The 27711-nt window shown below is 42.4% G+C and overlaps 1 protein-coding gene across 1 annotated transcript in view; it reads left to right on the forward strand.

Moving 5' to 3' along the window:
- The window catches only part of rngtt (RNA guanylyltransferase and 5'-phosphatase), a 138987-nt gene that overhangs the window by 37765 nt on the left and 73511 nt on the right, over positions 1–27711 (forward strand). The window contains exons 9-10 of the mRNA XM_034076258.2: positions 1122–1257; positions 6264–6335. Coding sequence (XP_033932149.1) covers positions 1122–1257; positions 6264–6335 — 208 coding nt within the window. The remainder of the gene's footprint in view (positions 1–1121; positions 1258–6263; positions 6336–27711) is intronic.

Consider the following 27711-nt stretch of genomic DNA (forward strand, 5'->3'; position numbering starts at 1 on the left):
AGGTTGTTGTGTTTAATATTCATGAGAATGTTTGTCATTGTTCAAATGATAATTAACATTAACATTTGTCCACTCATATGTTGATAAGAGTATTAAAAACTTGAAAAATATTCCCCTAAGGCACATTTAGAACAGATAAAAAATGTGCGATTAATCGCGATAAATATTTGAATCGACAGACAGCCCTATATATATATTAAATGTACCTGTAGTTTTTGCACACCTGGTGGTAAAAAAATACTAGTAGTGAGCAAATGACATGAGCATTACTACTATGAACAAAACAAAGCCAAGAACAGTTTTGACTCTTCAAAGTGACCATATTTATTTTCCCAATAAAGTTCTTGCCTTTTTCAAAAAGCCTCGTCGATAGGTAAAGCCCGGTGCCTTTGCAGCTGGCTTTGGATTCAACGCTAGTTTAGCAGCGCGGCGTCTTCGTACGCTTTTAACACACCATCGTAGCGATGGCGATGTTTCAGGTGACTAATCAGGTTGGAAGTATTATAGCTCGTTGCCTTTTTCCCTCCTCGTGGAACTTCTGCATTGCATTTGTTAATACACATAGCAAGCGAACTATCTAACTCTGAAACTTTTGAAATAGTCCCATACTACCGACGACATGTTGTTTACTGTCCTGGCTTCACGGCCGCACACCATTTACGTCACAGCCAGGCATGAGTTAGGGAGCGCTGGATTTGTGAAAAACTCCCCTCTTCCTAAACCACTAATACCACAGTACTGGCAAAACGGGAGAGCCGAGTGAAAAACAAGCGCCCCTCATCCCAATCCCACTTCGCAGTATTTTTTTGCACCACTAGTTAAAAGCAGAACACATTTCACTGTGTGTGCTCTGCATGTGAGACCATTAAAGAGGGTTTCATCCCTCCCAATTCTATTCTAATTCTATTCAAAAGCAAGAATCCTGCAGGTACATTTCCTATCTATAAAGTGCTACGTACAGAAGATTCTTTTGAATGATTGATTCATTTAACACTGCCTACTTCATTCAAACACGACCGAAAAAACTAAAAATGAACAACTTCCTCTTTAACACAGCATGAATAACCCACCTTGCTCCCTTCTGATTAAAATACATAATGTTTCGACCTCTCCTCCTGCAGGTACATGATGTTGATCAACGGAAAAAATGAAGTATTCATGATCGACAGAGACAACACGATCTTCCACATAGCGAACCTAGAGTTTCCTTTCCGGAAGGATCCACGTGTACACCTCGCAAATACTCTATTGGACGGGGTGAGTGAATACTGCTCTTGTTTTTGGATTGTAATGTATTGTGCCATGCTAGCTTCTCTTGATGCTCCTTTAAGCCCCTGTCACACTGTCCGGAAATTGACACCAGATGGACACACGATAAAGGAAATGTTCAAATTCGGCTCTGATCGTAACATCGGGCCATTCGTGAGGGCATCTTAAGCCACCGTATGACCGCCGGTGGAGTTTCTCAGTCTCCGGCAGCAACTTCGTGAGCGGTGGCAAAATCTTTGTCATGCCCAAAAATTGCCGAAGGACCTTGCCAAGGTTCATTTTCGTGTTGGATTAGTGTGTCCATTTTGCCCTTCGTAAGGCACTCGAGTCATATGTTGATAAGAGTATTAAAAACTTGAAAAATATTCCTCAAAGGTGCATTTAGAACAGATAAAAAATGTGCGATTCATTTGCGATTAATCGCGATTAATTATGGACATCATGCGATTTATCGCGATTAAATATTTTAATCGACTGACAGCCCTTCCTAAATGTAATTTAGGTTAACTTCCTGTTTTATTTAGATGCTTTTATTTTGAAGGCGAGTTTAAGCTGTTGAAAGGAAGTTGTTGTTGCTATGGAAACCACATGACGGAGAAAACTTAATATCTTCTAAATATAAAGAGGAGAAAGTACAGAACAAAGTCTGAAAATATCAGTCAACATTTTTATTATATACAATCTCAAGTTTCCAACATGTAAAGTCCCATAGTATTTTTTAACATAATTGTTTTTGTTACTTTCATTGCAGTTGTATGTCTTAAATGTAATGTAAATGTTGCCTTCGTGTGTGGCTCGGGCTCCATCGTGTGGCCTTCTGTAGGCATCGTACTTGCTTCGGCTGTTGCTTGGCCGTTGAACAAGTTCGGGGCCATCTTTGTGCGAAATTCACAATTCCATATTCGTGTGTCCATCTGGTGTCAATGTCGGGACAGTGTGACAGGGGCTTTAAACAACACCGTTTTTCCCCTTGAATGGAAATTGTTGGAAAATACTGAATGTTCTCTTCCAATATCAGAGTAGCAGATGATAACAAAGGCGCTATGTAGCTGTGTACGTAACGGGATGTATGATTACCCAGAAGAGCGTCAGGACTGTTTTAGGCATATGATAGCTATGTGATTAACATGATGATTCAGCCTCTATGGAGATACACATATGACTGTCATGTTTATTGACTACGTCGGCCTTAGCTAATCTGAACTAAACATTGAATATTGCTTTGAAGCGGTATTCTGCATCTTGTGACTGTGTAACTCCCTCTCTTGTATATAAGCATGTGAAGGGCACTGTTCTGGGAACTATTTGTCCCATGCAGCTCTGTATGTGATGACTACTTCCATTCTTGCAAGGATAATAAATACATGTATCCTGATTATTGAAACTCAAGCTAGTCCCCTCCATTTCTGATGTCTCACTCACTTCCTGCCCCCTGCCGCGCAGTCTTGCAGATAATTGACACGAGTTGCCAAACCTTAGGCGAAAGAAAAGCATGTCTGACAGTCGAGTCTTTTCAGGCTTACAGGAAAACAATCGTCCGTGTCCTGGAGAAATGTCTAATAGTTTTGTCACTGTTTCCTCTCTTGCCTCACAGTGTGTTGTAATACTCAGTGTACGCTCCCCAGGGTGATAGTTGGGGTCGCTGACTTCTCCTCCCTCATCCATAATACCAGGCACGTTTTTGTATTGGCATGGTCGTGCTGTTAAGGTCACACAAATCCCCAGCTGCAGGTGCACACACACATGACTCATTATCCCGTTCCCCAACTGGAAACACAGCCAGCTAAACTGCTTTATGGTCACGCAGTCAGTCGAGATTTAATCATACATGTCTGGCAGTGTTTTGCGTTTGATATTCCGGCCCTAGAGATGACGGATAAGTTGCCTGTGATTGTTTTTTGTTTTGCCTCTGGCCTTGTTTTGTTTAGCAATTTTATGTAAAGTAGGTGTTTGCGTCCTCTTGGCTTAACAGCTGCTGATTGATGCGGTGAATGTGGTTTCCTCACTCAGGCAGGACATCTAATTGCGGCGCATTAGTGCTATTTGGAAGGAGCAGGCTGTCCTTGTGTTTGGATTGCTACAAGGTTTGTTTTGACTGTGTTTATTCATCTGTTGATGCTTCTGGCTCTCTCCGTTGAGAGAGGCTATGTTGAGCCCCGTAGAAGCCAAGCTGTGTTGTCTGATATGTTTCATCTTCAGCCCAAAGGCACTGGTCTTTGTCTTGACATGCTGTTCTGTATGTTGTACAGTTTTTAATGAGCTTTACATCAACTTGATGTCCAACATTGGATGTGTGCGCCTTCTAGATTGAATTTGGTTGCCTTTGGTTACATTAATGTATTCCTCCGCCGCTGTCTGTCTGTGCAACGCTTCAGTGCACCAGATGCATAATGATGGCAGCCTCCAAAGAACATAATTACTTCTCTCTGTGCCTGTCATTCACTCTTCTCATCCACTCCACCATATGGCTCTGGATATTAAGTGTTGCCGTTTGTTCCTGCCTATTGATATGAACATATTACATATAGTAAAGAAGCACATTGATGATTAATCGTACCACAATATGTATAGTATGTTAGCTTAATTCAAAAGAATTGCAGGTACTTAATTGGAGCCCATTACTACCAGTGTAGCCTATATCAAAGGGCCTTCAGCCACCAGTTGTTGCTAAATGTTGCGTTCAAAGTGAGCAACTACATTAAAGGTGGGGTAGGTAAGTTTCAGAAACCGGCTCGAGATACACTTTTTGTTATATTCCATGGAATGCTCTTAACATCCCGATAGCAATGAATATCTGAAGTGCTTTGACAAAAAATCCATAAAAAAATTTCATCTGTAGAATCCGTAATACTGTAAAAAGTACAACCAATCGATTGGATGGCCTACCTGCCTGTCAGCCTTCCATCGGGGCACAAACGTATCTCGTGCCCTCATTGGTCATGTGCGCGTTCGTGTGTGTTGGAGGAGGGGCTCTATAAGGAAGAGGCAGATTTTCTCCGGTTGTGTATTTTCAAATTCTAGCGATCTCGAGCCGGTTTCTCAAATGTACCTACCCCACCTTTTAAGGGGTGTTTAAAAATCCATGGTTTATGGTGAAAGTTAAATAATTTACCAGATCCTCTCATTAAATCAGTTCACTTCTTCTATTGTCCATCTTGAAGATATCTTAAAGGTCACCTATCATGCTATTTTTAGGCAATAACATAGGTCTCAGATATATAAAAAACATGTCTATGAAGTGTTTTGCCCAAAATACCAAACAGATCACCCATTCTAGCCATGCCTCATATCCCTCTATTTCACTTCCTGTTTCAAAAGTGCTGATTTTGAGAATAAAGCTTTAAAAAAAAAAAAAAAGGAGGGGGCTGAGCTCATGCGGGACCCGGCAGCTACTGTCTAAACTAAATACTGCCGTGATGAAACGCCATATCATGGATTATCAAGGATTATTTCTGAAACAGTATGGAGCTCAAAGGCGTTCTCTCTTGCCGGTTACACCACAAGGTGAGTTCCTTTTTATATCCTGCTTCTTCACACACATGCTCTCCAGTACAGGTTAGCTCTGAGTGTTAGCGATGCTAATGTAAACATGCATCGATCATATTACGTCCAAAACAGTCGGGCATTGTTTCTGATAGCACCGGGTTCCCTGACACACCGGGAGACAAAAGACATAAAAAAAGTGCATTTTGCATGATAGGTCCCCTTTAAGATAAGTTTGGACAACTTTCTTATATACAAAAACGATGGATGTTAGCTCCACTTTTGTCCCACTTTATCTCCACCCAGGTTTCATCTACTAGACTTCTGAAACCAATGGGTGACAGTCATTACGTTTACTACAGCGTATTGACTACTGGAAACAAAAGCAGCTTTTCATGTTCAAATCACACGGGATTGCAGAACAATTTAGACAAAACTGAGCTGTCTTTTCATCTGGCTGTTGTGATAATAAGAGATAACAGATTTTGCTTGGTGCAATACAATATAAAGTCGATAAATATCCTGGTTAGAATACGTAATTATTGTATCGGCACAACAGGGCTGGAGATTAACAACATGCGGCACAGTTAGAACAGCAGTGGCTTAACTGTTATTTCCACTGGCCCTGTGGAGAAAAAATGCCCATCTTGGGCCACATTGTGAGTTAAATGAAATGAAAAACAGCACATTATTCAGTAAACTCACCTGGACTGCCCAGTACAGCAGAGTCCCTGAAGCTCATATACAGCCAATCTCAATAATAACAGCTTTATCTAGTGGAAAAAAAACTTTAAAAGAGGGCTGCAACATTACATGACTCATTTGACCCAAAATAAGTTATTTCTTTTAACAACATGAATGCTAATACATCAATTATAATAAGGTTCATTCCTGTCATTCAGCCATAACACTTCCTTATTTGTTCATTTGTATGGAAAAGTATGCAGCATCCTTAAAATACTTCCCACCCTTCCCAGCACCTGCTTCTCCTCTACCTGTCTTTTACCGCCGCAGAGCACAGTTAGTCACCTGAATATTTTACAAGAGTTAAAAACATATATATAGTTCTATAGTGCTTGAGCGGTGGTGACGTCTGAGTCTGCTGTCGCTGCATTGCCTGGTTGTGTAACAGCTGTTTGAAAACATGTGTCTGATGGGCACCTTGCACCACCGCTGCACCTGACTTTCAACTGCAAAGTGTTGCATAATGGATGGGCATTGCTATTTCTGCTTCATGTCCTTCTGCACCAGACCTCACTGCGTACACACAGACACACGCACAATTCCCCAATTCCATACTACCCTTGTCATTGCTGCAGGCGTCTCCCCCTGTGAACATGCGTCCCCTCGAGAGCGCTCACCCTCAAGTGCTTCACTGGTTTCAAAGAAAAACTGCACATACTATGCCGTGAAGACATCCCCCTTTTTATTCTTGGACATCATCTTCATTCAACTGTATATATTTTTCTGTCAATAACAATAAAGTGTATCTTTGCTCTTTATCTGTGCAGGAGATGATCATCGACAAAGTGGACGGTCAGCCGGTGCCCCGCTATTTGGTATACGACATCATCAAATTCAATGTGAGTAGCCTCGGCTGTTTGAGAATGTGTTGTCTGTTTGTTGACCCATCGTTCCTTGAGAAGCTGCCAGATCAAGCGGCCAGACAGAATAAACAAACCAAAGAGTGGAAGTAAAGAGCATGACTCTTCCTGACACCCCCCCCCCCCCTTCCACTTGTAATGCAGCGACCTTTACTGAAGCCTGGGTTTCGCCCTGAAACTTGGGCTCAACGGCATCTAATAATGAATATTTGTAAGATAAGTCTGTGTGTTTTTATCACTGAAACTTGTTTTCCTCACCTCCATTGACCTGTGTTGTTAATCACTTCAAACTAAATATATTTGAAAAACACATTTTTTACTTTTACCAGTGGAGTCACCATATCTGGTTGAAGTGGACCCGTTATCAGCCAATTACTTGCGTTGTAGTCGGGCAGCAGTACTTGCCCTGGTGTATATGGAAATAAAGCATGTTTGTGGCTCTTACATTACATCTAAATGGGCATTTTCCCTCGGATGTTAATTGCTAACATACTTTAAAACTTTAAATTAATGAATCACTTTGTTGCCAGTGGCAAGCAGGCTGGCAAAGAGACCAATGAGCCTTAAGTTTCCCCATAGCTAGCCTTTGGTGTCAAACTTGATGAATACCCCCGGGTGAAGGGGAAGAGGGGTTTACTTTAGCTAAAATGTGTGTCTGTCGCCTCCTTTTCTCCATCGATCGGTAGAACACACAAGCAGGCAGCTCATTAGGCTCCAGTGGTGAGGGGAACATCTTTGTCAGATGGAGCAGAGGTTAGCATCTCAACATGACTCTCCCCCGAGCTATCAGCAAAGCGCTTGTATCGACCCTCGCTGGCCATTATTAGCCCTCTCCATTATCTGTGGCGGGCTGCTCCTTGGCACCGAGGCTTCCTGAGACCGGGGATGGAGATGCAGCAGGAGGGAGAACACACACCTGCTAGGCCCATGGCCCAACGTGACGCCTACTTGTTTGGGAAATTTGGGTGAAGCAACGTACTGGGATTCTTTCGATCGGAGCTCGATGAGAAATGTGTGTCCTCTAGCAGAGACGGGTGATTTAGCTGTGAATGAAGGGTCGGACTTTGTTTTGCGGATTTTGATAAAAATAAATGATGGTCAGCATATATACCGTGCTCTTCATGTTGGAAGCAATTTATATTCTTAGTCATCACGCAGTGGTACTTTTTTGAGATTGCTGATGTGTACAGTATGTGTAGTATTTCTGCCTTTGCTGCAAAGTATAAAAACGTATTTCTTTGTCTTAAAAGTTATTAGTTCTTGTCAGACTTGTCCAACCCCCCCCCCCCCCCACTGTCAGGGAACTGACAAGATGTGATGAAAGCACGACAACAACTTCACATATTTGACATTGATGTAGATTTCTATTATCTTCACTTTACATCACTGTTGATGCCCTGACATTTGATTGACCTCTTGTTGTTTCATCTCGTCCAAAATAATCTTACATAATGTGCCAATTTAGAAAAGATAATTGGCCTAATCAAATACACATCTAAAGTTCACTCGGCACGGTATGAAATGCTTCACTGACTTCAGCTCCATTTACTTCCACTTGAGAAGTTCGTCTGCAGGTACAGGCTGTAGCACTGCAGGGTTTTGCACCCTAAAAATAAACCCTAGGCTGAATCACTCTGATGACGCCTGTTGGTAAGAATAGGTGCGAGTTGATAGGTAAAAAAAGGATGTTATTGATCTCCAGCTAAATATCCACTAATACGTTCATAAATTCACTACAAAACTCAAGAGCTTTAACTTGCTCGCTAATTGGTACACATCCAAGACACTTTGATGGGACTTTCATCTGCATGTTGCATCTGCACAGTCTCCGTCTTCATTTCCATGTCAAGAATGTGGTGCAACATGTGGACATTCATTAAAGGGGACCTATCATGCAAAATGCACTTTTGTACGTCTCTTATACATGAATATGTGTCCCCGGGGTGTCGGGGAACTCACCAAGTGTCACAACCCTCTCTCTTTTCCTCCATACCCAAATCTCTAAAAACGGGGCTGCAACTGAGCTGATCCAGATTTGATTTTCTCTGACGTCAGAAAAGGTGTGCTCCGCCTATTGGGCAACTCTCCACCTATCAGGGGAATGAGAGGTTGGGCCACGGCCATTGCCCAACCTCTCATTCACATATAGGCTGTCGGAAAGCTAAATCTCCCCCAGTCACATCTGTGTTTTTGCCTGCTCTTGCCAGGATATCTAAGGGAGTAAAACGTTGTGCTTTTGTTGGCTGCAAGAATCGGGACTAGGGACTGCATGCAATGCCATCCCTGGAAAAAGAAGAAGAAAGAATCTGTGGCAGAAGACTCCGGAGATTTCTGCTGTGTTCAAAACATTTTACCACGGACATGTTTATGAACTAGATTTTTTTCGCCGGACAAAATTAGAAAAGTGCCGGTCAAAGGTCTTCTTTGTTATTTATTGAGCTTTAAAACAAATTAATAACGAACGACTCTATATAATAATATAAGAATAATACACGGAGGACGGAGCCTCTCTTTTTCTCCCCCTCTTCTGAGAGCCCAGCAGCTGATCTTTGTTTTGAGGCGTGATTTGAAAATGGGGAGAGAGTCAGTGTTGCGGATGTCAGGTGGGAGGGAGTTCCAGAGGCGGGGTGCAGAGCGGCTGAAGGCTCTAGACCCCATGGTGGTTAAACGGAAGGGGGGTGCAGTGAGGCTGAGGGAAGCAGAAGATCTGAGTGTGCGGATGGGTGTGTTGATGTGCAGGAGGTCGGAGAGGTACAGAGGAGTGAGGTTATGGATGGCCTTAAAGGCGAGGAGCAGAATCTTAAAAACGATACGGGATTTGACGGGGAGCCAGTGAAGTTGCTGAAGAACAGGAGTGATGTGGTTAATGGAGGGGGTTGCAGTAGTCGATGCGGGAAGTGACCAGGGTGTGAACAAGAATGACGGTGGTCTTAGGGTTAAGGGACGGGCGGAGGCGGTTGATGTTGCGTAGATGGAAATAGGCAGACCGAGTGATATTACTGATGTGAGATTATGGGTAAAAGAACACCCGACAGGCTGATCAGGAGCCTGATGCCAAGCGGAACTTGATCACCATAATGACCGCTGCACATTATCCCGCTTATTACACGGCCACATTCTCAACAAAATCACGACATGACTCCCAATATTAATTGAAGTGCTTTTATAGATTTAGAACATGTTTTTATTGATTTAAAAAATTGTTGTATTGATTTAAATTGACATGCATCCGCTAAGAAAAATAGTCCGTTGTTACTGTTTGAACTACGTAGCAACGGCAGGAACTGCTTCGATAGCGTTTTTGAGGATCTTTTTGATTACAGATTTGAAAACATCGTTGCTTGCTTTAAAAGTAGCACAATTCATTATGTCAAACCTTGGGAAGTATCTAGATATCCCTGCCCTAATGCCAAAGTAACTGCCAACTGAATATGTGTTGCCGTTTGATGTCTATGTCTGGACCGCTGCGTAAAAAGGGGGGTTTCTGCCCCGTTACTTCTCCGCTGTTTACTTGTCCCTCTTGTCTTTTTCTTTTCTTCACTGGGGACTCATCAGCCACTAATCATTCATCCAAATTACTGTGCTCTCCAAATATATTACAATTAATATTACAATCCTGCATGTTGCTCTCAGACGGTAGACAACGGAAAACGAAAGACAAGCAAACAGTTTGAAAACCCAAACTGTATACAGTTAAATCGACCGGACTTCTTTCTGCAGATGTGAGCGTCCTTAACAACGGTCAATAAGTCCTTGACAGCGGTCTGTACTACTGGATTAACAATGTGTCAAGTGTTCTGAATTGACCAATCAGAATCGAGTATTCAACTAAGTCAGGCAATAATGCTAATTAATGTTTCCAGTACACCTGTTCTTTAATGCCTTTTTCTAATCAAAGATAATGCTGGGACAAAAGTTCCAAAAGCTCTAAGTGTGTCTGCTGAGCTTTAAGAACATACTCACCTGCTGCTCAGGAGACACGTGTGCTTTTATACATTCTTTACTTTTTATTTGTCAGTTTTCATTTGCAGGGTATGGTCTATGGCTAGTTTAGACCTGCCTCGTCACATTTGTTTTTTTTTTCCTGTGAAATGTTCCACATTATATCGTTTTTGTCTCGCTTTGTTATTTCTCATGAGAATAAAAGTTTGGATCTACCACCAGAGTAGACCAGATGGGAAAGTAAAACCAAAAAAAAAAGCACTCGTTTTGTATTCGAGTGCATTTTTCAAAACAGTGGTACAAATGCGAGGTTCACTGTTTATAAGAAGGGTTGCAGTTTTACACGAGAAAAGGATAAAAACTAAATGGTTGTTTTTTCTGCGTAACCGTCTCCTCTGGGATTAGGTGCAAAGCTGCTTCCCTGAACTTTTAGTGGGGAAGCATCGCGTCCGTCTTCTACCGAAGGTCAGACGGTCCTTAACTCTTGAGTTGTTTTTTGGGTAAATTCCGTGAGACCCCTAATAGTGGGAATGAGACTTTTTTAAATGTTCTGCAGTGATTCACAAAACAATCTAATGTGATATGACATTTTTTATTTTCCAGCTTACACACTCTGAATCTCCTGATATACATAGCCCACTTAGAGTTAGGGATGCTCCGATCGATCGGTCACCGATCGAGATCGGCCGATACTCACTCTGTACCGATCGATCGGTGCTCTCTAAACATGCCGATCGCGAGAGCCGATCGCATGACGTAAAATACATGACACAAGCTCGCGAAAATGGCTTCACCGGTCTGGCATTATTTTAAGGTGTCCGAAAAAGACAGTAAAATAGCGGCATGCAACGTGTCGTGTGTGAAGCAGAAACCCTGCAGCTCCACCCGCCGGACTGCTAAGCGGAACGAAACACACTTAGCTATTTTATCTACCTCTGGAACAAGCTAAACTAGTTATAAATATATTTATTCTTCACTGTCGGGTCACTCATTACTGGATCAGTGAGCTGCATGAGATACTGACAGGCTGTCAGGAGAGGGAGAGGGGGGAGAGAGAGAGAGAGAGAGGAAAAGAGAGCGCTTCCGCTCATTTCTCCCGTGTTATTCTCCAAAGTGAATGTAAACTTGAAGAATGTACATCATTTGAATGTAATAATTAAGTTGATTGTTGTTTGTGGAAGCGCCAGTGAATGAGCCCCATTAACTGAGTTTAAACATCACTTTAAATGGAAGATTTAAAGTGATGTTTAAATCTTCCATTTAGGCCCCGCCCACTCGATCGGATCGGCGATCGGTATCGGCCGATACTGATTCCAGCGATCAGCGATCGCCCCCGAAATTGGCGATCGGAGCATCCCTACTTAGAGTATACATTTGATACATTATCAAACCCATATTACATCTCTATTTCACCCATGTTACTCCATTATTGCACCCAAATTACCCTCATAAAACACAACAATTACTTCCATATTACACCGATTTTACATTGATATTACACTTCTATAACACCCATATTACACCGTTACTACTCCAACATTACAATTATATTACTCCCATGTGAGACATTGACACAGCCTTTCAAACGACTGTATCCGGCAGGACACAGAAACCATTTAAGCATTTCACTTTTATAAAATCCACCTGAACTCCGTCACATCTAAAAGGAAAGTATGGTGAGGACCATTATGTTTTGATGCCGTTATCTAAATGACAAATCTACCGGCCTTTAGACGGCATTGACGCACCAGTAATGATGTGCAAAGCTGCTGGATCTGATCTCAGACCTCCCCTGGAGCTCAGCTGCTGTCAGTCAAGCCACGGGACTCTACTGGAGAAGTCGACACAATGGCCCGCCTCTGCTTCATTAGGCTAAAGTGCTCTGGGGGGGGGGGAAAGGAGCTCGGGAGATGAGGATGAAATCTGACGCTCGCAGCACCCATCAGAGGAGCGGAGCAAAGAGCAGGCGGGGAGGGAATAAAAGGAGCACATTAGATTGAATATTTTCCCATTGTTCGTTAGGAAAGTGCCCTGTATTTCAGGGAGAGATGAAGAAACTATGATGAAGAGGAGGACCACTGGGGGGGGTTACACAGCACTAATGGTCTCCCTCTGAACATACTTGATGGCTAACTGGCCAATTAGACAGCAGGGGAAGCACTTGTCCGCGCAGCCCTGTTGTGTCCGCACTGGTTGTCAGATGTTCTCTGTCGTGACTCGCTGTTTGGTCTTCTCTGTCCGTTCCTGAGACAAAAGATATCACCAGGGTTTTTCTTCTGTCTGTGGGAATAATTTGCCTAAACTGCAGGCGTTTCCTGTTCCCTTTTATTATTTTGTCCACTCTTCCCTGCCTTCATGTCTTTTTAATGCTTTCGTTGTGCCCGCTCCCACCCTGAGAATGTGCTGCTGTATCCAGCCCACGCACCATTCTCTCCTTCACCTCCCACATTCTGTAGTTTTTCCTTTTGCAGTTTCCAAGAGACTTTTGGGTGACCCTGATGTTATACCTCAAGGCTTGTGTGTTTTTTGAGCTTGCTCCCGTCATGACTGGAGGGGGAGGGGAGGGTCTCACTTATCGATCGGAGCTCTCTTCCAACCGAAGTGTGTGTTGAGGGTTATGATTACCACTTTCCTTGGCCAGCCTGCTCAAGTGCTTCTCGAGTATAATGGAAATAATTGGGTTTTATGTCGAGCTTCTCAATCCCCCTCCTCCCAAATCAAAAGCCCTGAGATTTTAATAACTTTGAAGGGAGTGTCATCTACCTCCGCATTTATTCCTCGAGGGACAATACAGCACAGCATTTAATCAAAGACAGGCACTTTTTATGAAGCTGTTTTCTTCTCCTCTCATCCCCATCCAACTTCATTTAGTTTTACTACAATAGCACGTTGCTCGATTATAATCTTACAATACTGTTTCTCAAAAACAATTGAGGCAGCCGTCTCGAAGAAATACACCATCTCTCTTAATTCAGTTTTAGAAAAAGTGTATTATTGGACAAAACATTATTTGTCAAGGTTTTCTATCAGAGGTGGCGATTCTGTGCAGTGAAAGAATCCATTGAAATATCTCATGTGAAACATCCCTTGCAGCCTTATATTGATATACATCCTGTGGTAATGACCCTCTGTTCAGCCTTATTTATGTTCCCATCAGCCTTATCAGCGGTATATTACAGTGTGTGCACCATAACTGCTTTCGACTCATTGTAAGGCATAACTATTGTTATATGTTAAACGATAATCAGCCTCTGTATTCCAATCACATTGTATACTCGTATACCGAACCTTAAAAATAGCATGACTGCAAGTCATTAGTACTTGGTTTATGTTGTTTCATTCAACCAGAGTGCAGCCGGCAGCCAGGTGTAATTGGGTGTGTATCAAGTGTGTAATGAAGCAGTCAGTTTTCTAGATATACTTTTTATTTTGTACGATATATTCTGTACAATATGACTGAGCTCACAACAGCATGCCTCACCAGATAAGCCCACTCCAGTATAACTAATCAACAAGAAAACTAAATAACGCTGAACACAGTCAGTTAAAGGTGGGGTAGGTAAGTTTCAGAAACCGGCTCGAGATACACTTTTTGTTATATTCCATGGAATGCTCTTAACATCCCGATAGCAATGAATATCTGAAGTGCTTTGACAAAAAATCCATAAAAAAATGTCATCTGTAGAAGCCGTAATACTGTAAAAAGTACCGGCTAAACGGATTGGATGGCATACCTGCTTGTCAGCCTTCCATCGGGGTGTGTGTTGGAGGAGGAGCTCTGTAAGGAAGTGGCAGATTTTCTACGGTTGTGTATTTTCAAATTCTAGCGATCTCGAGTCGGTTTCTCAAACTTACCTACCCCACCTTTAATGAATTGGTTGATTAGGGCAACAATGATTGGGAACGAAAAATTTTCACATTCAGTTTCTCAGTTCACTTCCTTTTTTAGATAAATTATCTTTTGGTTTTGGACCGTTTTTCAGACCAAAGATATTTCAACGACATCTTCTTTGGGCTCTAAGAAAATCTGCTAATCTAATAGAAAACAGTTATTTACCATTGTTTACTTGAATCAAGCTGCAGTGGCTAATTAAAATGCAATAATGTGGAATGGGAAAGGCCGTGCCAATCTGATGTTCCTCCATTTAGCTTTCAAGTACTTCTACGTCTGGAGCAGAACACAGCTGTGCTTCCATTTGATGAAAGGAAATTGATGGCTTTGTTGCTCCAATTTGTTGGAGGACATTTGCATGAGCTTGAACTATTCTCGGTGTCACGCTGGCATTTGATTCTTGAAATAAAAGCGTCGGCACGTCTCTCGCCTGAGTCCATATGTGTGAATGTTGGTTTACAATGACACGACTGTGCTAATTGGCCTCCAGCTCTAGTTCTGTGCAGCGCTTTGTTGAAACCTATTTAATTTTCCGGGTAGCAGAAGTGACAAAACAGATGTCTCAGTAAAGTGTTAACAAAGCAGTAGAAAGAAGCTATTTCAGCAGCGAGTGATCAGTGTTGTTACAGTAAATGTTCTGGAGGATAAAGGCAACAATAGAGTCTGTGTTTCTCTTCAGCTCGTCTTAGCGAACCGACAGAAAGGAGGATCAAGGATTTTGTCTGTTTGCTGTCCCTCACTTCAAACTACCTATCATGTCTGCCAACTCAGTGATCAGCTTACTCAGTTGATCAAACTATAAACATTTGGTATGAACACTTTTGCATGATACTCGTGCTTCTCTATTATACTTACAAATAAAGCCATTGATTATGTGGAGGTTTAGTTTGAACATCGTTTGTGTTGTGTGGTGATATTTTACAACACATTTTATAACACATCTGCTGATGGAAAAGGAGCTGTTGGCAGGTTAATTGTACAGGCTGCAGCTCCCAGAGATTATACCATGAAAACATATATTTCTTCTCTTTGATATTCCCCTTCCTAAGCATTATTTCTGAGAGCTGAGATGAAGGTTTAACGGCGATAAAAGTCTGAAAGGTGTCTAAGTGTAGAAGTGTTAATGTCTCTACGCTCCAGCAGTCTGACACACCTGTTTGCAGGATGGAGAGGAGAACTGGCTTATCATGAACCATGGTGGTAAACTGACTTATTTTGACAGCTATTTGAACAATCTGAATGTCACTGCTCTCTAGTTTTTGAATCTCGCAATGAATAAGACATTTTCCAGCAGTATCTCGTGTATCATCAAGTTTCTCTATTGCTTCTGTTAACTCGATTTTGAATTGTACTGAAGCCAAATTAAGTAACTAAACAGAATGATACGGACAAAATAACAGATAAACCCTTTCAGTGTAAAGCGGTGTAATCCAATAATACAAAGTATGGATTGTACAACTACTGCGATCAATCACTTTTGTTTAATGGATTTTACAGAAACCTTATTTTCATTTTTTATATTCATGCAGATATTAATTCTGTCTTTGTCTCCCATGCAAAGGCTGGATTCGTTAAGCTTCAGAGGGGAGTGTGTGGGAGAGAAACTCCCTGTAGAGCAGGGGTGTCAAACTCAAGGCCCGGGGGCCAAATCCGGCCCACGACTTCATTTTATGTGGAGCTTGCAAAGAATATAATACGTTTATTATACGGTTACATGCCACTTTACAGAAGCAGGTTGCCCATAAACTACATGTCCCACAATGCATCTCGTTTTCTGACATGCGCACTGAAGAGACTTGCAATTATTTGCCCTGGACTTCTGCTTTCAGACGTATTTAATTACTAAGTTATTACCATATCCAATAATAATTTAATGCAGAGGCAATAATATAATACATTATTTCATATATATTATGATTATTTTTGTTACTTGAATTTTTTTCTTTATTAAATAATAAATCTGATTTGTACAGCATTTTAGTAGGATAGTAGTATTTTAAAGTGTCAACAATATAATAATCAGACCCTGCAATAAAATAAATCAAGTTTCACTTTAGTTTTTCAAGCAACTCAACTCTAACTCACTCACTCGGCATCATCAAGGTTATCTTTTAGGAATGTGAGCATGTCCACATTTCCAGGTAGAAGCTGGGATGTTTGGGCGTTTACAAAATCCCCTGCTGTGGAAAAAACTCTCTTGCTTGGTACTGATGTTGCTGGGACAGAGAGATATGCTTTGGCCATGGGTGACGGCAGTAGGTAAAACTCTGCATTGTCTCTCCACCACTTCAAAAACAATACAGTTTTTGCCAAGAAGGTGAGGCTTATTGACAGGGCGAGATATAAATATACTGTTGGTACTTGTCAATGTCTCTAGGTGTGTACATGTAGCCCTGTAAATACGATGTCCTTTTGTGTTCTGTTGTTTTATGTTCATGTTGTAACCTACTTGCTGCCATGTTGGACAGGTCTCCCTTGAAAAAGAGATCGATTATCTCAATGGGACCATCTGGTTAAATAAAGGTTTTTACAAAAAAATTAGTTAAACAAATCGTGGTATATTTGTCACACTCACGACGGTATTGAGACATTTCTTTACCGCGATATTCGATATATATATCGTTACATCCCTAATGGCCACACATGCAGAGCGCACAGCACACACAGTGAAATGTGCATTTAACCCACCCTAGTACCAGGAGTCTAGTACTAGGAGCAGTGGGCAGCTATTGTACAGCGCCCGGGGAGCAATTGGAGTGGGGGGGAAGGGGGTTGTCCGGTGCCTTGCTCAAGGGCACCACGGCAGGGCAGGAGGTGAACTGGGACCTCCAAGTAGCAGTCCACACTCCATATTTAGGTCCGTTTGCGGACTTGAACCGGCAACCCTACGGCTCACAGTCCAAGCCCCTACTGACTGAGCCACCCAAATTATTTTCGCTCCTCATTTTATATTTAATTTATGTACATGGTTGAGATATATGTAATACATTTTCCAACTTGTCATTGCAGATATATTCAGTTTGTTGAATTTGCTATGCTCTTTTAGTTTCTCCAGTCTAATAAATCAGCAAAATAAACTCACAAAACTTCAAGCAGAGAAATATTCTTAAACCTATACAATAATTGCATTCGACCATGAAGAAGTCAGTAGGGCAGGGGTACAAATCTTAAAGGTCCAAAATAAATGTTTCAATAAGACAAAGGTCCGTTTATTACGGTCATTCAAACTTCTAAACAATTGCAACAAGATTCTTAACACGAGGTTGCAAAAACAAAAATAATCTGTATGCAGCAGTTTTCATTGTTTTTGTGTCTGTGCTTGACCCCTCAGAGTCGCAGTGTAAGAGCGGCACAGTTATGAATAAAGGCAGCTGCACCCTCTTTCATTCAGCATTCCCATCATTGCTTTATAAATGTCTTGTCTTTATAATATCAGCGCGGCCGTGGTCAGATCAAAATGCCTCCGAATGCAATTTGAATAGACCTACAGCCAATCAGAGCAACGAAACGTTGGGTCTGCTGCGTCATGCATTACGGCCCGTCCACACAGCGGCGTGCGCTGACGCTTGCCGGCGGGCGTGTCTGAAACTCGACCAACAACCAATCACATGAATCTCCCGCCCCTGACACACAAGCAGCGGTTTGATTGGCTAGAGCTTGTACTGGCATATGATTCGATTGGCTGACGCCTCACCGAGGCGTCAAAAGTTGAACATTGCTCAACTTTTGCAGCGAGCCACGCCAGCTACGCTCCACGTCGCTTCCCACGATGCATTTCGGCTAAAAGTGACGTCACCCCATTCAAAGTGAATGGGGAAGCGTCAACGCACGCCGCTGTGTGGACGGGCCGTTACTGATATGTCGATACGTCACGTTCACAGTCCCCAAACTCGCGCCGAGTAAATTGCAGACAGACAGCAGAACTTCTAGGATTAATTGTATATTTCGGATGGATAGATTTGTTCTTAAACGCCCTCGCATTGAGGTACAAGTCGAACAGGTGCCAGAGTCACACGACCCACCTGAAGAGTGAATAGTGAGTTTTGAATATATTTTGTAATAATGGCTCATTTGAAAAAGTGTTTTGTATGACAATAGAGATAAGATAAGATAAGATAAGATGAACCTTTATTAATCCCCGAGGGGAAATTCAGTTGTACAGGCCACCTGTTGTGTGCTGTGTCTGTCTCTCTCTGTTTACCTGTGTCTCTCCTCTGTCTCCCCCCCCCCCTCTCTCTCTCTCTCTCCCTCTCCGTGTCAATTCTATATGCCAACTTTTTTTGTTTCTGCCGCTGCGTAGCATGTTGTAACAACGTGGAATTAGCAGAATAGGCTATTGTATTGTTTATCTCACACCTGTTGCTCTCGATGTAATTTAGCTGATAACAGGAGACTAATAAAAGCCTCACTCGTGCGTTTCACTGTCAAGGGGTGCGATATAGCGTGAATGTAATTACATTACAAATACTGACTTGAGCCCCACCACTGTATGGGTTAGCCCTACCATAGATTACCCAACAAAAATACTCTGGCCTAGTTAAATCAAAGTGGTTACTTTTTTTTGGCTGGGCAGTGTAGTTTTACACACTGTCTTATTTGACTTCCTCAGGACTTAAAACAGTTTTTTGGGGGCAGACCCCCTCAAAGAAAAAAAAATATTTACACACGTAAGGTCATCATCTTAACAGTTTGTTCTGCTCATCCGTGAGCAGAGCATCAAGTTGACGTGTATTACAGCTGAATGCGGCGATTACCATCTTGTTCAGCAAAACGCCTCACAAACGTATTCAGATCAAAGCTTCAGTGCGTTTTGATTCAATGCTGAGTACAGCCAAACTGACAGTCTCTTCTCTGTCAGTGTAGACCGCAAATACCTCATTCCTTCAGTGCTTGGGTCCGAATGCTTCTCGTTTTGCGCCGTCCCGTTCAAATGAAATCGCCGCCAATCATATGTCCACGCTCGCGCCAGGACCGGTGGAGGGGTTACATGACGTGCATCTTGTGCTGCATTCACTTGCACTCGGACATTAGAGACTTTCTCTCATAAATGTCCAATGAGCGCTGTTTGCAGTCTATGGACATAGCGGATCATTTTGACTCGTTGCGTTGTGGCGATGTCTCGCAGATAACACAGATAATACATATGAAAAGTATAATTTGCTCAGAGTCCAGAGACAGTTGTGGTTCGGTCCGGATCCGGACCGGAGTCCGTACTTTGAGGATGCCTGGGCTTGGACTGGGAGCTGTAGGGTCGCCGGTTCAAGTCCCCGACCAGACTTAAAATATGGAGTGTGGACTGCTACTTGGAGAGGTCCCAGTTCACCTCCTGCCCTGCCTTGGTGCCCTTGAGCAAGGCACCGGACACCCCCCTTCCCCCCTCACTCCCATTGCTCCCCGGGCGCTGTACAATAGCTGCCCACTGCTCCTAGTACTAGACTTCTGGTACTAGGATGGGTTAAAAAGATGCACGATATTGGTTTTTTGAAACCGATACCGATAACTTCCTGCTTCTCAAGACCGATACGATAATAATATAAATATATATTATATTATTGCTCGAACGTTAATAATGCGTGAACGCAAAAAAAAATTAACGCCACTAATTATTTTCACGCGATTAACGCATGTGTATTTTTTGTCCTCGGCCGCCCCGTAGTTTCAGAGCGCATCGAGTTTAAAATACCATCTACAAGCTGATGCTGCTGACAGCCCCGCTCCTGCCGCCCGCTTGCAGCAGACCACACTTCCACGCTCACCGGCAGGCACCGACTGGCTATTGGGAGGACCGGGAGGGTGTGTGTATGTGTGGCGCGAGCGGAGAGAGACCTTACGTGTATTGTTGTTGTTAGCATCTGGTGCTAGCTAGCTGCGCTAACGGATATAAGGAGCTGTTTAAATAAAAACAGAGGAGCGACATTTCGCGCCGAGCACTTGACTTTATGCAGGCAGCAGCCAGTGGGACATTGTACGAAAAGTCAGCACACTCAGCACGGATAGTGCGCGCAACATGATTGCAGCGTCCAGGCAGCTCCCGTTCGAGCATATGCCTTGAGTTGCACATGGCTCCAACGATCCATCTCTCTCTCTCTCTCTCTCTCTCTCTCTCTCTCTCTCCACTCTCTCACACACTCACTCACTCACTCACTCACTCACTCACTCACACTCACTCAACACTCACTCACTCTCACTCACACACACACACACACACCCACCCCCCCCCCCCCCCCCATTTGTATTGTATTATTGTATACAGGTTCCAGGTTGAATTGAGGCGAATATTTGTAATGTTCAGAGGTTGTTGTGTTTAATATTCATGAGAATGTTTGTCATTGTTCAAATGATAATTAACATTAACATTTGTCCACTCATATGTTGATAAGAGTATTAAAAACTTGAAAAATATTCCCCTAAGGCACATTTAGAACAGATAAAAAATGTGCGATTAATCGCGATTAAATATTTGAATCGACAGACAGCCCTAATATATATATTAAATGTACCTGTAGTTTTTGCACACCTGGTGGTAAAAAAAATACTAGTAGTGAGCAAATGACATGAGCATTACTACTATGAACAAAACAAAGCCAAGAACAGTTTTGACTCTTCAAAGTGACCATATTTATTTTCCCAAATAAATCTTGCCTTTTTCAAAAGCCTCGTCGATAGGTAAAAGCCCGGTGCCTTTGCAGCTGGCTTTGGATTCACCGCTAGTTTAGCAGCGCAGGCGTCTTCGTACGCTTTTAACACACCATCGTAGCGATGGCGATGTTTCAGGTGACTAATCAGGTTGGAAGTATTATAGCTCGTTGCCTTTTTCCCTCCTCGTGGAACTTCTGCATTGCATTTGTTAATACACATAGCAAGCGAACTATCTAACTCTGAAACTTTGAAATAGTCCCATACTACCGACGACATGTTTGTTTACTGTCCTGGCTTCACGGCCGCACACCATTTACGTCACAGCCAGGCATGAGTTAGGGAGCGCTGGATTTGTGAAAAACTCCCCTCTTCCTAAACCACTAATACCACAGTACTGGCAAAACGGGAGGAGCCGAGTGAAAAACAAGCGCCCCTCATCCCAATCAACCCACTTCGCAGTATTTTTTTGCACCACTAGTTAAAAGCAGAACACATTTCACTGTGTGTGCTCTGCATGTGAGACCATTAAAGAGGGTTTCATCCCTCCCAATTCTATTCTAATTCTATTCAAAAGCAAGAATCCTGCAGGTACATTTCCTATCTATAAAGTGCTACGTACAGAAGATTCTTTTGAATGATTGATTCATTTAACACTGCCTACTTCATTCAAACACGACCGAAAAAACTAAAAATGAACAACTTCCTCTTTAACACAGCATGAATAACCCACCTTGCTCCCTTCTGATTAAAATACATAATGTTTCGACCTCTCCTCCTGCAGGTACATGATGTTGATCAACGGAAAAAATGAAGTATTCATGATCGACAGAGACAACACGATCTTCCACATAGCGAACCTAGAGTTTCCTTTCCGGAAGGATCCACGTGTACACCTCGCAAATACTCTATTGGACGGGGTGAGTGAATACTGCTCTTGTTTTTGGATTGTAATGTATGTGCCATGCTAGCTTCTCTTGATGCTCCTTTAAGCCCCTGTCACACTGTCCGGAAATTGACACCAGATGGACACACGATAAAGGAAATGTTCAAATTCGGCTCTGATCGTAACATCGGGCCATTCGTGAGGGCATCTTAAGCCACCGTATGACCGCCGGTGGAGTTCTCAGTCTCCGGCAGCAACTTCGTGAGCGGTGGCAAAATCTTTGTCATGCCCAAAAATTGCCGAAGGACCTTGCCAAGGTTCATTTTCGTGTTGGATTAGTGTGTCCATTTTGCCCTTCGTAAGGCACTCGAGTCATATGTTGATAAGAGTATTAAAAACTTGAAAAATATTCCTCAAAGGTGCATTTAGAACAGATAAAAAATGTGCGATTCATTTGCGATTAATCGCGATTAATTATGGACATCATGCGATTTATCGCGATTAAATATTTTAATCGACTGACAGCCCTTCCTAAATGTAATTTAGGTTAACTTCCTGTTTTATTTAGATGCTTTTATTTTGAAGGCGAGTTTAAGCTGTTGAAAGGAAGTTGTTGTTGCTATGGAAACCACATGACGGAGAAAACTTAATATCTTCTAAATATAAAGACGGAGAAAGTACAGAACAAAGTCTGAAAATATCAGTCAACATTTTTATTATATACAATCTCAAGTTTCCAACATGTAAAGTCCCATAGTATTTTTTAACATAATTGTTTTTGTTACTTTCATTGCAGTTGTATGTCTTAAATGTAATGTAAATGTTGCCTTCGTGTGTGGCTCGGGCTCCATCGTGTGGCTTCTGTAGGCATCGTACTTGCTTCGGCTGTTGCTTGGCCGTTGAACAAGTTCGGGGCCATCTTTGTGCGAAATTCACAATTCCATATTCGTGTGTCCATCTGGTGTCAATGTCGGGACAGTGTGACAGGGGCTTTAAACAACACCGTTTTTCCCCTTGAATGGAAATTGTTGGAAAATACTGAATGTTCTCTTCCAATATCAGAGTAGCAGATGATAACAAAGGCGCTATGTAGCTGTGTACGTAACGGGATGTATGATTACCCAGAAGAGCGTCAGGACTGTTTTAGGCATATGATAGCTATGTGATTAACATGATGATTCAGCCTCTATGGAGATACACATATGACTGTCATGTTTATTGACTACGTCGGCCTTAGCTAATCTGAACTAAACATTGAATATTGCTTTGAAGCGGTATTCTGCATCTTGTGACTGTGTAACTCCCTCTCTTGTATATAAGCATGTGAAGGGCACTGTTCTGGGAACTATTTGTCCCATGCAGCTCTGTATGTGATGACTACTTCCATTCTTGCAAGGATAATAAATACATGTATCCTGATTATTGAAACTCAAGCTAGTCCCCTCCATTTCTGATGTCTCACTCACTTCCTGCCCCCTGCCGCGCAGTCTTGCAGATAATTGACACGAGTTGCCAAACCTTAGGCGAAAGAAAAGCATGTCTGACAGTCGAGTCTTTTCAGGCTTACAGGAAAACAATCGTCCGTGTCCTGGAGAAATGTCTAATAGTTTTGTCACTGTTTCCTCTTGCCTCACAGTGTGTTGTAATACTCAGTGTACGCTCCCAGGGTGATAGTTGGGGTCGCTGACTTCTCCTCCCTCATCCATAATACCAGGCACGTTTTTGTATTGGCATGGTCGTGCTGTTAAGGTCACACAAATCCCCAGCTGCAGGTGCACACACACATGACTCATTATCCCGTTCCCCAACTGGAAACACAGCCAGCTAAACTGCTTTATGGTCACGCAGTCAGTCGAGATTAATCATACATGTCTGGCAGTGTTTTGCGTTTGATATTCCGGCCCTAGAGATGACGGATAAGTTGCCTGTGATTGTTTTTTGTTTTGCCTCTGGCCTTGTTTTGTTTAGCAATTTTATGTAAAGTAGGTGTTTGCGTCCTCTTGGCTTAACAGCTGCTGATTGATGCGGTGAATGTGGTTTCCTCACTCAGGCAGGACATCTAATTGCGGCGCATTAGTGCTATTTGGAAGGAGCAGGCTGTCCTTGTGTTTGGATTGCTACAAGGTTTGTTTTGACTGTGTTTATTCATCTGTTGATGCTTCTGGCTCTCTCCGTTGAGAGAGGCTATGTTGAGCCCCGTAGAAGCCAAGCTGTGTTGTCTGATATGTTTCATCTTCAGCCCAAAGGCACTGGTCTTTGTCTTGACATGCTGTTCTGTATGTTGTACAGTTTTTAATGAGCTTTACATCAACTTGATGTCCAACATTGGATGTGTGCGTCTTCTAGATTGAATTTGGTTGCCTTTGGTTACATTAATGTATTCCTCCGCCGCTGTCTGTCTGTGCAACGCTTCAGTGCACCAGATGCATAATGATGGCAGCCTCCAAAGAACATAATTACTTCTCTCTGTGCCTGTCATTCACTCTTCTTCATCCACTCCACCAATATGGCTCTGGATATTAAGTGTTGCCGTTTGTTCCTGCCTATTGATATGAACATATTACATATAGTAAAGAAGCACATTGATGATTAATCGTACCACAATATGTATAGTATGTTAGCTTAATTCAAAAGAATTGCAGGTACTTAATTGGAGCCCATTACTACCAGTGTAGCCTATATCAAAGGGCCTTCAGCCACCAGTTGTTGCTAAATGTTGCGTTCAAAGTGAGCAACTACATTAAAGGTGGGGTAGGTAAGTTTCAGAAACCGGCTCGAGATACACTTTTTGTTATATTCCATGGAATGCTCTTAACATCCCGATAGCAATGAATATCTGAAGTGCTTTGACAAAAAATCCATAAAAAAATTTCATCTGTAGAATCCGTAATACTGTAAAAGTACAACCAATCGATTGGATGGCCTACCTGCCTGTCAGCCTTCCATCGGGGCACAAACGTATCTCGTGCCCTCATTGGTCATGTGCGCGTTCGTGTGTGTTGGAGGAGGGGCTCTATAAGGAAGAGGCAGATTTTCTCCGGTTGTGTATTTTCAAATTCTAGCGATCTCGAGCCGGTTTCTCAAATGTACCTACCCCACCTTTTAAGGGGTGTTTAAAATCCATGGTTTATGGTGAAAGTTAAATATTTACCAGATCCTCTCATTAAATCAGTTCACTTCTTCTATTGTCCATCTTGAAGATATCTTAAAGGTCACCTATCATGCTATTTTTAGGCAATAACATAGGTCTCAGATATATAAAAAACATGTCTATGAAGTGTTTTGCCCAAAATACCAAACAGATCACCCATTCTAGCCATGCCTCATATCCCTCTATTTCACTTCCTGTTTCAAAAGTGCTGATTTTGAGAATAAAGCTTTAAAAAAAAATAAAAAAGGAGGGGGCTGAGCTCATGCGGGACCCGGCAGCTACTGTCTAAACTAAATACTAGCCGTGATGAAACGCCATAATCATGGATTATCAAGGAGTATTTCTGAAACAGTATGGAGCTCAAAGGCGTTCTCGTTCTTGCCGGTTACACCACAAGGGTGAGTTCCTTTTTATATCCTGCTTCTTCACACACATGCTCTCCAGTACAGGTTAGCTCTGAGTGTTTAGCGGATGCTAATGTAAACATGCATCGATCATATTACGTCCAAAACAGTCGGGCATTGTTTCTGATAGCACCGGGTTCCCTGACACACCGGGAGACAAAAGACATAAAAAAAGTGCATTTTGCATGATAGGTCCCCTTTAAAGATAGTTTGGACACTTTCTTATATACAAAAACGCTGGATGTTAGCTCCACTTTTGTCCCACTTTATCTCCACCCAGGTTTCATCTACTAGACTTCTGAAACCAATGGGTGACAGTCATTACGGTTACTACAGCGTATTGACTACTGGAAACAAAAGCAGCTTTTCATGTTCAAATCACACGGGATTGCAGAACAATTAGACAAAACTGAGCTGTCTTTTCATCTGGCTGTTGTGATAATAAGAGATAACAGATTTTGCTTGGTGCAATACAATATAAAGTCGATAATATCCTGGTTAGAATACGTAATTATTGTATCGGCACAACAGGGCTGGAGATTAACAACATGCGGCACAGTTAGAACAGCAGTGGCTTAACTTTATTTCCACTGGCCCTGTGGAGAAAAAATGCCCATCTTGGGCCACATTGTGAGTTAAATGAAATGAAAAACAGCACATTATTCAGTAAACTTCACCTGGACTGCCCAGTACAGCAGAGTCCCTGAAGCTCATGATACAGCCAATCTCAATAATAACAGCTTTATCTAGTCGGAAAAAAAAACTTTAAAAAGAGGGCTGCAACATACATGACTCATTTGACCCAAAATAAGTTATTTCTTTTAACAACATGAATGCTAATACATCAATTATAATAAGGTTCATTCCTGTCATTCAGCCATAACACTTCCTTATTTGTTCATTTGTATGGAAAAGTATGCAGCATCCTTAAAATACTTCCCACCCTTCCCAGCACCTGCTTCTCCTCTACCTGTCTTTTACCGCCGCAGAGCACAGTTAGTCACCTGAATATTTTACAAGAGTTAAAAACATATATATAGTTCTATAGTGCTTGAGCGGTGGTGACGTCTGAGTCTGCTGTCGCTGCATTGCCTGGTTGTGTAACAGCTGTTTGAAAACAATGTGTCTGATGGGCACCTTGCACCACCGCTGCACCTGACTTTCAACTGCAAAGTGTTGCATAATGGATGGGCATTGCTATTTCTGCTTCATGTCCTTCTGCACCAGACCTCACTGCGTACACACAGACACACGCACAATTCCCCAATTCCACTACTACCCTTGTCATTGCTGCAGGCGTCTCCCCCTGTGAACATGCGTCCCCTCGAGAGCGCTCACCCTCAAGTGCTTCACTGGTTTCAAAGAAAAACTGCACATACTATGCCGTGAAGACATCCCCCTTTTTATTCTTGGACATCATCTTCATTCAACTGTATATATTTTTCTGTCAATAACAATAAAGTGTATCTTTGCTCTTTATCTGTGCAGGAGATGATCATCGACAAAGTGGACGGTCAGCCGGTGCCCCGCTATTTGGTATACGACATCATCAAATTCAATGTGAGTAGCCTCGGCTGTTTGAGAATGTGTTGTCTGTTTGTTGACCCATCGTTCCTTGAGAAGCTGCCAGATCAAGCGGCCAGACAGAATAAACAAACCAAAGAGTGGAAGTAAAGAGCATGACTCTTCCTGACACCCCCCCCCCCCCCCCCCTTCCACTTGTAATGCAGCGACCTTTACTGAAGCCTGGGTTTCGCCCTGAAACTTGGGCTCAACGGCATCTAATAATGAATATTTGTAAGATAAGTCTGTGTGTTTTTATCACTGAAACTTGTTTTCCTCACCTCCATTGACCTGTGTTGTTAATCACTTCAAACTAAATATATTTGAAAAACACATTTTTTTACTTTTACCAGTGGAGTCACCATATCTGGTTGAAGTGGACCCGTTATCAGCCAATTACTTGCGTTGTAGTCGGGCAGCAGTACTTGCCCTGGTGTATATGGAAATAAAGCATGTTTGTGGCTCTTACATTACATCTAAATGGGCATTTTCCCTCGGATGTTAATTGCTAACATACTTTAAAACTTTAAATTAATGATCACTTTGTTGCCAGTGGCAAGCAGGCTGGCAAAGAGACCAATGAGCCTTAAGTTTCCCCATAGCTAGCCTTTGGTGTCAAACTTGATGAATAACCCCCGGTGAAGGGGAAGAGGGGTTACTTTTAGCTAAAATGTGTGTCTGTCGCCTCCTTTTCTCCATCGATCGGTAGAACACACAAGCAGGCAGCTCATTAGGCTCCAGTGGTGAGGGGAACATCTTTGTCAGATGGAGCAGAGGTTAGCATCTCAACATGACTCTCCCCCGAGCTATCAGCAAAGCGCTTGTATCGACCCTCGCTGGCCATTATTAGCCCTCTCCATTATCTGTGGCGGGCTGCTCCT

This window comes from Pseudochaenichthys georgianus, chromosome 24 (genome assembly GCF_902827115.2).
Source record: "Pseudochaenichthys georgianus chromosome 24, fPseGeo1.2, whole genome shotgun sequence".
Lineage (NCBI taxonomy): Eukaryota > Metazoa > Chordata > Actinopteri > Perciformes > Channichthyidae > Pseudochaenichthys > Pseudochaenichthys georgianus.